Source organism: Siphateles boraxobius, unplaced genomic scaffold (assembly GCF_051911475.1).
Source record: "Siphateles boraxobius isolate OS27281-9 unplaced genomic scaffold, OSU_SipBor_1 2, whole genome shotgun sequence".
In the NCBI taxonomy this organism is placed as follows: domain Eukaryota; kingdom Metazoa; phylum Chordata; class Actinopteri; order Cypriniformes; family Leuciscidae; genus Siphateles; species Siphateles boraxobius.
Window position 1 is genome coordinate 9,466,457 of NW_027508810.1, and position 11,864 is coordinate 9,478,320.

At 37.9% G+C, this 11,864-nt stretch overlaps 1 protein-coding gene across 9 annotated transcripts in view; it reads left to right on the plus strand.

Annotated features, from left to right (window-relative positions):
* ctbp1 (C-terminal binding protein 1) overlaps positions 1–11,864 on the plus strand; it is a 35,633-nt gene that overhangs the window by 21,244 nt on the left and 2,525 nt on the right. For 5 of the 9 annotated variants that reach the window (XM_077235805.1, XM_077235803.1, XM_077235804.1 and 2 more), the window contains 6 exons: positions 3,872–4,016; positions 4,109–4,315; positions 7,148–7,362; positions 7,440–7,570; positions 8,649–8,776; positions 8,947–9,061. In XM_077235805.1, coding sequence (XP_077091920.1) covers positions 3,872–4,016; positions 4,109–4,315; positions 7,148–7,362; positions 7,440–7,570; positions 8,649–8,776; positions 8,947–9,061 — 941 coding nt within the window. Of the gene's footprint in view, positions 1–3,871; positions 4,017–4,108; positions 4,316–7,147; positions 7,363–7,439; positions 7,571–8,648; positions 8,777–8,946; positions 9,062–11,455; positions 11,507–11,864 lie in introns of all 9 variants that reach the window. The other 4 variants (XM_077235800.1, XM_077235799.1, XM_077235798.1 and 1 more) reach the window with 1 other exon arrangement.

The following is an 11,864-nucleotide window of genomic DNA, read 5'->3' on the forward strand; positions in this document are numbered from 1 at the left end:
TTAATATTTAATGCATTGAATTGATCAAAATGGACAGTGAATACATTTTTTTAATGTAAAAAAAGATTTTAATTTTAAATAAATTCAGTTTTTTAAATGTTCCATTCATCAAAGAATTTTGAAAAACAAGTATCACAGTTTCCACAGAAATATGAAGCAGCACAACCGTCTGAACAGCAAATCATCATATCAGAATGATTTCTGTAGGATCATGTGACATTGAGGCTGGAGTAATGATGCTGAAAATTCAGCTTTGCATCACAGGAATAAATACTTTTTTGATCATTTTTACAAACACTGGTAGTGTATACTAGAATATTTTTGTTTATATTTAGAATATATTGTATATTTAAATATACTATAATTCATTCTTAATTCATGTTTGCTCATACGACATTACTTAATGTTAAAATATACAACTTGAGAAATGTATTACATCATGTAGAACACCTAGATTAATAAATGCTGAAAAATATCAAATACAACTGGCTGGAGCAAGAGCAAGTGCACCGTTTGATAATGTGTTCGTACACAGAGGAAACCTGGTTTGCTGCTGTCAGTAATGCTTTTCTCTTTCACACTACCCGTGAACCTAAATGAAATTCATTTGCTCCATTCATTCAACTGGCTACACACGAAAGGCCATCCATAAATCATTCCCTCTCAACACAATTCCCTTAATTCCATGTCATATAAATATTTGCTCCCTCTAAATGCGTTTATGCTCATTCAGACATTTCATGTAGCCAGGGCCGCATTTGTTTTCTGCTGAAGTGCTGATTTTGGCATGTTTTGTGTGGTTCTGGGCGGCTGCCAGGTTGATTCTCTGAGAACACTCCCCAGGCCTGCACAGACAGATGGCACTCGCTTCTGCCCCTTCCCACAAACCTGCAAACAGCCTCCTTATTTGACTTATTTAATCGCCCACTGCTGAATGGACAGAAACTGTACAGTCTCTTCATATGGAGAAAAAAATTCTGATAAGATGCTAAATCAATTAGCAGGTGATAAAGTGACATGAATATTGTGCACTAAAATGTACAAAATGGCTGTAAAAATCTCATTCTGTTGTTGCTCGTGAACAACACTGATTGCTTGACGCGGTTCTCGTTTTCACGTCCTGCGCCGCGTTGTTTAAATAGCAAATGCATATGCGCCCATCTGTGCGCCCATGGTCTGAAAACTAGGTGTGTTCAAGCACATTGTTGACGCTTTCCTGTTTTGAGGCAACTGAAATAGACAAAAAAATATTGCGGCATTGACTCTAGATCAGGTTTCAGTTGGTCAGTGGCGCAATATTTTTTTGTTATTTAAAGAGCGTGTTAGTAATATGAGCCTATAGGCGGGTGCACAACGCACATACACTCTGATTATTACACACACAGGGATGCGCAGCAGCTGGCTTTTAAAGGGAACGGGAGATTACACTCTGATTTGCACGTTACCCCCAAAACATGGGGGTAACGCACATGGCCGGGTGCGCCGACCATTTTCCCGTCGTTAAACTAGCAAAAGTGGATTCGGACACGGCCTAAGTGCACTTGAGCCGTGCGCTTTAGACCATGCGCTTAGATTGTTAAAATAGGGCCCATGATGTGTTAAATCTGCTTATGCTGTGCTACTCCAGAAGTTGATGGTTTATTAGATTGTCAAGTGTTTTCAAGTAAACTGATTAATCATCACGAACCCTTTGTTGGTGAAGTTGTACAGTGTAGCTCTTGTTTTTGGTCATCAGCAGAGACGAAACTCATGTTGAGTCATATTAACAGTGAAGCATGTTGCAGGCGTAGAGTGTGTGCGTATACTATCCTCAAAGAGTCTTCATCAGGTTTTCCTTATCAGAATAACATAAAAGCATGATCACTGAAGCACATATTATCTGATGACAATGAAACGCATCCCCTCATTCTCATTACCATAAATGAAACACATTACTGTCATTACTTTAACCTTATAACCACGTTTTATTCATCTTCCATTTTATTTATTCATTGTAAAGTATTTTTACATCTCGGTAGTGTTTTTGCAATGGTACACACCTGAATTTATACCGATCAGCATGAGTTAAATTCAGTACATTTAATACCACCATGATGTAACGTATTCTACAATTCAAATAATGTATTGTTGTTTCTGAATTGTTCAAATAAAAATGTGTCAAACATAATGTAATGTATGTAATTACACAATGTGTGATCAGATCTTTAAATGGCTGCATTGATATGACAGATTATTCAATTGCCATTTAAAGGTCTGATCACACATTGTGTAATTACATGCGTTACATTATATTATGTTTGACGCATTTTTGATTGAATTTTTTTTTCTTTTGTAATGACTTCAATTCATCTAGTTTAATGTTTACCCATATGAAGGTGTAGAACCTGCTTGAAATTAATTTCATTTCATAGCTTAATCTTCTTGGCCTGTGTGAAATTGGCTCAAGTCTGCTATGCTGTGCATTTTAATAATGAGTATTAATATGCACAGCATTGCAGGCTTGAGCCAATTTCATTCAACCTTCAAATGACTTGCATTGTGTGCATTTGAAAATATTAAAAATAAAATATTGTTCTTGAGAAATACAAAATAGTTCAGGGGTCGGCTATCTAGTCTGAATTTATGTTTTTTTTCCTAAGGCACGTTTATAAAAGCTACTTAACTCTTTCTCCGCCAGCATTTTTGCTAATTTTCACAAATGTTTCATGGATACTTCAGAATACTTTGTTGTATGAATATGTGAACATGCAATATATCAAAAGAAAGAACAGACTCTCTGCTTTTAAATAAAAGAAGTTTAATTCTAGCTAAATGCATTCTTTTTGATCAACAATTGAATATGGGTATGTTATATAAAAAAGCTACATTTTGAGCAAAAAGCTGAGAAAATCCCATTTTTTTCAAAGACTAGGTCTGAATCAGATTCACAATGATCAAAACACAGATGGAGTAGATCGAGTCCATCAACACTTAAAGGAGTCGTTTTCTCCATATAATGGACTTCACTGGGTACCAAACGGTCCAAGGTCCAAATGACAGTTTCAGTGCAGCTTCAAAAGGCTTTAAACGACACCAGACGATGCATCAGGGTCTTATCTTGCGTAACGATCGGTCATTTCAAACATAAATAAATAAAAAAAAGTTTTACAAGCACAAATGCTCGCCTTGCTCTGTTCTGTGATGCACGTTCGTGACTCTCCTGTTCGAACTCGTTCATCAAAATGAACAAATCTTTTTTCGAATCATTTCGTTCGTTGAATGAACGAAATGACTCGAAAAAAGATTCGTTCATTTTGTTTTTTAAAAAGTGAACTACTCATTTAAGCTTCACAGTCCTATAGCTTGTCCTGGGTCGACATTTTATTCAATAACATTAGGCAGTTTTGATTTTTTCAGTTTAATGTTGATGATCACGTTATTTTACATATGCATCTGATGCTATCGCTTGTTTCTGCTTCTTCTTCACCTGTGTTTTGATCAGGAGATTCAGTACTCTTTCAGAAGATGTGTAATAGCGCCCCCTAATGTATAACAGTGAAACCACGGAAAGCCAGAAGTTTCCGTCAATGGCTGGGAAACAGTTAAATGTCCTTATTGAACTAAGGCCTAATCCTGGCTTTATCTAAGCCTTGTCTGTGAAACCAGGCCTTTAGGTTCTGCACTATTTCTATGTTACTAATCAAATAAGTACGTTTGTGATTGATCAAGGAATCTTTTGTCTCTTCAAATCAAGTCAACTGTAAAATGTCAAATCAATCACTGCACTTTCATTTCGACTCTTTGTTTTCGACTTGTTTTTTGAGTTTTGCAGCTGTTGTACTTGTGTGTATCTTCTTTGCACAGACTGACTAGTTTCTGTATATTGTCTCAGGTGTTAAATGAAGCAGTGGGTGCCCTCATGTACCACACAATCACGCTGATGAGGGAGGACCTGGAAAAGTTCAAAGCACTTCGTATAATTGTCCGCATTGGGAGCGGCTTTGATAATATCGACATAAAGTCTGCTGGAGACTTAGGTAATGGTTAAGAAGGTTTTCCATTAAACAACAATGTATGTGTGCGTGTTTGCTGTATGAAGAGCCTCACCGTAACCCTTCCACATCCGCAGGTATAGCAGTCTGCAACATGCCAGCAGCTTCAGTAGAGGAGACGTCAGACTCCACCATGTGTCACATCCTGAACCTGTACCGACGCACCACCTGGCTGCACCAGGCTCTCAGGGAGGGCACGCGGGTCCAGAGCGTGGAGCAGATCCGAGAGGTCGCGTCTGGGGCGGCCCGCATCAGAGGAGAGACGCTGGGGATCATTGGTCTAGGTGTGTTGTCTCACATAGCCAGACTTTTGACTCTACACATGAAGTCTGATCCACTTTGCTATGTATTCTGGCCAGGAAAAGCCCACTGAGACAGAAAGAGATCTTCTGAAGGAGATATAAAGTAACAGCGGTGGTTTGTTTTGGTTTTATGTGCAGTGTAGGGGTGGGTAAATATGAATAGACTGCTGCAGGCAAAGTAAACATTCAACATTCTGATGAAGGCTCCACCGGTGGCTATAAAGATAACAGGAAACGGTAATGTGTGGAGACTATGCGATATGCATTTCTCTCCATCCAGAAGTAATAAGCATTGATTACTTCACAGACCAAAAAGAGAGTTAAAGATTCTGTTGTGTTCATTTCAGGGCTCAATAATAAGGATTTTTTTAAGAAGTTTTATTTTTAGAAATATATATATTGTTTCATAAATTTTTATTTTAGAAAATTGCACACACACACACACACACACACACACACACACACACACACACACACACACACACACACACACACACACACACACACACACACACACACACACACACACACACACACACACACACACACACACACCGACACACACAAACACACTCAAAAAACACACACACACACAGACACACACACACACACACACACACACACACACACACACACACACACACACACACACACACATTCTCACACAAACACACACACACACACATATATATATGTATATGTATATATATATGTATTAATTAGAAAATTGCACACACACACACACACACACACACACAAACACACTCAAAAAACACATAGACACACACACACACACACACATTCTCACACACACACACACACACACACACACACACACACACACACACACACACACACACACACACACACACACACACACACACACACACACACACACATATATATGTATATGTATTAATTATATATATATACACTGTGTTCCAAATTATTATGTAAGTGACATTTCTGTCATTTTAGCACAATAGACATTCAGATTTAAATTTTTCAAAGACAGTGTTTGTTGGTTTTATTTCTCCATTTCTTTTTTAGATAACTGAAATCAATCAGACAGTATTGTTAAGAAACGTTTACAGTGGGTGTAGAAATCGATTTAAAAAATGTTTTATTGCTGTGGTGTGTTTTTTTTTGCAGCATGGGAAAGTACGTTTGCCTGCATGAAAATCCTTTTATTTCAGAAGGCATTATCCTTCTTTTTTATACCACAGCAGAAAATGGTCAGTTATGAACTCCACATATCTTGCTGAAGTCATTTTGACACCCTCAAGGACCTTAAAGGGACCTTCCATCTCACTTCCCAATATGCCAGCCCAAATCATCACCGCCAGCTCCTTGCTGACGTCGAGGTCTGGTTGGAACCAAAGAAACCAGTCACCGACCATCCAGACATCCATCCATCTATAGACCAGAGGTGGAGAACGTCAGTCCTGCAGAGTTCAGCTCCTACCCTGATAAAAGTTCACCTGTCTGTAGCTTTCTAGCAACCTTTCACACCTTGTTGAGCTTGTTCATGTGTGTTTGATTAGGGTTGGAGCTGAACTCTACAGGACTGAGGCCTTGTCCACACCAACACGTTTTCGTTTGAAAACGCATCTTTTTGGCCTTCCGTCCACACATATTTTTATTAATGAAAACGAAGCTTTTTGAAAACGCTCTCCAAAGTGGATAAATTTGAAAGCGCCGTTTTCGCGTTGTAGTGTGGACTGTCAAAACGGAGGTATTTAAACACGATGACGTAAGTTTAGTCATGTGACGCATATTCATGTTTATACCGGTATTGTGCCTGTTATGTGCTATTCACTTTCACACTGTTGCTAAAATGTAACTTTGCACACTCTTCATATCACAGTCCTGCAAAGATGACAGAAAATGTACTCGCAATTTCTGTCCTGCGGCAAAACATGAGAACATGAGTGCGCTTTAGACCAAAATCATAATGGTGAGTGAGTGCGACCTGGACGCATCAGTGAATGGTGAGATATTTTGCTTAATAAAATGATCCTGCCAGAAGGATTGCGGGACAACTTTATTATTTATTTCTCCGTCTGTATCATCTCAGTGAGCTTTTTTGAGACTCCAGAGACACCGGCGGCTTCAAATACCTTCAAATACCTTTATGCCTTTTGCACGACATTGCACCATTTCATGCTTTTCATCTCCAGGAAGATCTTTCTTCCTTCTCAGATTGCATGAGAAATGTGACTTGCTTAAAAATGTGGAACAACCTCTTTTAAGTAGGTTTTCAATTTACCTTAGAAGACCTGGCAAACTACTTAACAAACCTACACACACACACATTTTTTTTCCAAAACCCATTAAATTGATTAACGATGACAGTATTTATAATGTTACAAAAGATAAATGCTGTTCTTTTGAACTTTTTATTCATCAAAGAATTCAGATTTTTTTTTCATCACAGTTTCCACAAAAACAGTTTTACACATTGATAATAATAAGAAACGTTTCTTGAGCAGCAAATCATCATATTAGAATGATTTCTGAAATAATGATGCGGAAAATTCAGCTTTGCGTCACAGGAATAAATTACATTTTAAAATATATTCAAATACAAAACATTTTAAATCGTAATATTTCACATATATAATATTTTACTGTATATTACTACACCATATTTCTGTGTATTTTATCTTTTCAAAGAAGCTGGAAATACTTTTGGCATACTGTGGCCTGTTGGAAGCAAACACACCATTTTAATAGAGCCTGTTTTGTCAGGTACTATAAAATAATTATTATATGGCTCTTCATTCATGGCTGAAGTGATATGCCTGCTCTCAGGTCGTGTTGGACAGGCGGTGGCGCTGAGGGCCAAAGCGTTTGGTTTCAACGTGATGTTCTACGACCCGTACCTGTCTGACGGGATGGAGCGAGCCCTGGGGCTGCAGAGAGTCAACACCCTACAGGACCTGCTCTTCCACAGCGACTGCGTCACCTTACACTGCAGTCTCAATGAGCACAACCACCATCTCATCAACGACTTCACCATCAAACAGGTGCTACTCACAAACACCAGAGCACACGCGCACTGCCGCCACGTTTGTGTACGACCACTCTTTTGTGTTGATTGTAGATGCGTCAAGGCGCCTTCCTAGTGAACACTGCGCGTGGTGGTCTGGTGGATGAGAAGGCTTTGGCCCAGGCTCTGAAAGAGGGCAGAATACGGGGAGCAGCGCTGGACGTCCATGAGACAGAGCCCTTCAGGTGAACAACAACATGTGATGTTGAAGTATTTTGTTGTTTTGACATTCGGTTCGATTGCTTGCTCCAAACCCCATTCCTATTCCACCCCCGGACTCTGTAGGGCTTCTTTTTTATGCATTGTATTATTCGGCTACAAACCGCACTGACATGCCTCTTGTTTACTGCAAAGGCATTCAAGGGATGTAAAGAATGCGAGCTGCTTCCTGAAGACAGTTTCTAAGGAGTCAATGAGATGATAGCAATGAGAAATGCTGGAATTTACACGTCATCAATAGTGATTCATTTTAAAATTTACTCTTACTTTTATATTTAACATTTAGGAAACACTTTTATCCAAAGTCACTTACAAAAGTGGAGCTAAAACAATTCATAGACCCAACAATAATATCCGTAGTATACAATGCCATGTTTATTAGACAACCAGACAACACTTTAGCAAATGAGGTCAAATTGCTCTCATACCAAGTGTGAAGTCTAGTGTTATTTTAGTATTAGAGTTATTATTAATGTTTTATATTAGCTTTTATTTTTATATTTTCAGTTTTCATTGTAAGTCCGGTTTAATTTTTAGTCATTTTGTTATGTGCTTTTTGTTATTTTTATTAATTTTTATATTACTATTTAGGTTGAATTCAGTTTTAGTTATAGCATTTATAGTTATTGTATTAAGTTATAGAATTTCCAGTTAGTAATTTTGGTGCATATATATATAATATTTTTTGTGTGTGTGTGTTTAAATATTTTAGCTTTATCTCAGTTAGCAAGAGTGTTTCAGGGAATGATAATAACCCTGGATCAAACCTCAGGCTGTTTCCAGGATTTCCAGCTCTAGAAAAGTCATTGTAATATAAAATCTAAAAAGGCATGAACATTTTAGTTCAGTTTGGTTTAGTTTTCAGCTCTGAAATATTTAATTGGCTAGATTTTGCTCTTTGTGAGTGCAACCTATATAAAATGATTGTTTCCTTATCCAGTAATCACAAAGAGCTGGAAAATTCCTTGGTCTCATCGTGAAAAGTCCTTATTATACTGAGGTCATTTTCCCTCAGACTTATACAGCTGCATGTGTGTGTGACAGTTTCAGCCAAGGTCCTCTTAAAGACGCCCCCAACCTGATCTGCACCCCTCACGCGGCCTGGTACAGCGAGCAGGCCTCCATTGAGATGCGGGAGGAGGCGGCGCGGGAGATCCGGCGAGCTATTACCGGTACGCTATCAATACCTCTTTTTAATGCCTCAGTCAAATGATTTGAGAGCCCTGGGTGTCTGATCTCTTTCAACATTCCAGTGAAAACCGTTCTTTAGTTGTAGCTGTGCTGATGTGCTGTGATCAATTACTCTGGGTTTCCCTGTAATGAAGCTGTTTTCCTCTTCCAGGTCGCATTCCAGACAGCCTGAAGAACTGCGTGAACAAAGAGTTCCTCACACAGACCACGCACTGGGCCGGCATGGAACAGGCTGTTGTTCATCCAGAACTCAATGGCACCTATAGGTACAACAAACCATTGAGAAACTCATTCCTCTTAACTGAATGCAGCATCTACAGTGCCTAGCATAAGTTAACACACCCATGCTAAAGTTGACTAAAAAGAGGAATGAAAAATCATCTTTTGGAAATTGATCTTAATGCCTTTATTAAAAAAATGAGGAAAAATCCAACCTTTAAGGACACCAATTTTCTTTGTGAATGAATGATGTATCGTAAATAAATACATTTTCTTCCTTAACATACAGGGTGCATAAGTCAGGACACCCCTATGTTAAATTCCCGTAGAGGCAGGCAGATTTTTATTTTTAAAAGCCAGTTATTTCATGGATCCAGGATATTATGCATCCTGATAAAGTTCCCTTGGCCTTTGGAATTAAAAAAGCCCCACATCATCACATTCCCTTCACCATATCTAGAGATTGGCATGGGGCACTTTCCATAAGATCATCTCTCAATGCAAATCAAACCAGCTATTAGCCTAACTGAAATAAAACAGTGGCAAAGTTTTTTTTTGGTTAATTTTTGGTTAAATTCAATACATTTTGCCATATGTATTTACTTGTTATTTCATCTGACTCCATAAATTAAAAGGGTTTTATATGATATCTGTGCGTCATTAAATGTGAGCGAATGTTTTACTATTCTTTTAAACTCTTGAATGAAAATAATGTCAAAGTCAATTAGAATAATCAAATTTAACAATTTAATATGTCTGGTAAATGTATCATTACAATTTCATAATCAATTCAAAGATAACCAATGCAAAACATCAAATGCTCGTCTAGAACAAAGAGGAAAAATGTTTTACCCGACATTAGAAATGCGGGAGGCCGAGAGACTCGGCTCTCGACCTCACGGGCCGATGTCAGATACAGAAAAAGGCCGCGAGCTCTCGTTGCATTTCATTATATAGACAGACCTCATTTTAAATGTAAATATGGGTTCACAGTGGAAATTTACCTTGCGGGTAACCATTTGCTAGCAGTGAAAATTGCATTCAGACAAATGGTCGGAAGGTGTTAACTCAGAGACTCACCCTTCTGTGTGGAAGATATTTCTAAACTCTTAAGAGCTTTATTACCTTTTGGTTTACCTCTTTGGGAATGAGACATTTGTACCAGTCGCACTGAGACATTTCAAATAATACCAAACATGTATAAAACTCGATGATAATCATTTACATTAAACCATTTAGATTCTTGTGTGAGTTTGGGAGATCTCACCACGAGTGGGAGGGAGTGAGGGTCGAGGGAAAGAGATGTAGATTAGGATGAGGGAGGTGAGACCTTCATCTTGATAGTGCACGAGAGTGAGTTCAAATGGTCTTCCAGTTTTCCAGTCTTTCAATTCACAAAGAAAATTGGTGTCCTTAAAGGTTTTTTAAATGAAGGCATTAAGATCAATTTTCAAAAGATGATTATTTATTCCTGTTTTTAGTCAACTTTAGCATGGGTGCGTTCACTTATGCTAAGCACTGTAGATGGTGCTGTAAAACAATAATGCACAACTGGCAATGCAAGATTGCTTTTACTGTGGTTTAAATTAATATGATGTCAAAATAGACCATTTTGGACTTCTTAATATGTGTTCCTGGTCTTATTGCACATAAGTGCATGTTATAAGAAAAGTCTTCACAATCTTTCATCAAGATGTCATGACGCCCAAGCCAAGTGTGTGGGGAAAATAATTAGTGGTTGACTAAAGTGGGTTCATTTTCCATTAGGATCTAGAGAGCCAGTATTAATTATGATATATACATAACACTTTTTAATGGCAGCAAATGAGATGAGACACAGAATTGCTTATATAAAATGCACATATTTTGCAGGAAAAAAAACTCATAATGATCAAAAACAAGAATTGTTTAATATCTACTGACTAAGTTATTACAATCTAAGTTATTACATTTTGAAACTGACGGACAGGGTACGTAAAGGGTTCCCACAGTTTTTTAGCGGTGAATTTCTGTGACCTTTCCAGTCATTTGTGAGTACTTGATAAGGATTGTTGAAATCATTTCGATTAAGACTGATTTGCCAATGAATCATTCAGACCAATATGTTAATCTGTATGACTTATTCATTGAAAAGAACCGATTCAAATGAATGATTTGCTCATGAATCAAACATTACTAGCAGGGCTTGACATTAACAACCGCCAACCCGCCAAATGCGGGTCGATTTCAGCGGTGGCGTGTAACGCAGTCACTCCTACTAGTCACTTTGGCAGGTTGAATTTTATATATAATATGTAAATTTTTCAATTGTAGCCTTTCGAAAAGGCATCTGAAATAATAAAATAAGTGCAATGTAGTTTTGTCAAAAATATCTATTTTTCGATACATATCGATGCTGAAATATGAATATGAATAACACTTCCAATACTCATTTTCAACAGAATAGATACACCCTATCAGCTGAGCTTTCTCTCTCTCTCATCTCTCCAACAGTGAGTTACACACAAACCCGCCTCCCATCATTCACTCATTTCATTTGCTCCGGATGAATATTGTTGGTGCATTGTACTCATTCCCGCATATTGTGTTCTCACACCCAAAGTGCACGCACATAAAGCCGCACTCAGCACTAAATTGAGATCTTTTTTGCTGCTTGTTGCGTCTAAACAGTCAAGTACACACAAAATAATGTCAAAATGCCGGTCTTGGCGAGTATTCAAGTTGAGAAAGAAAACGCATGTGTAACAATATAATGAATCAGTATGTCAGGTCTTAAAGTGACAGCAGCCTTATATACCTGCTGCCATATTATAAGTAATATTAAAAATATTTATATGTCAGTTTTTTTAA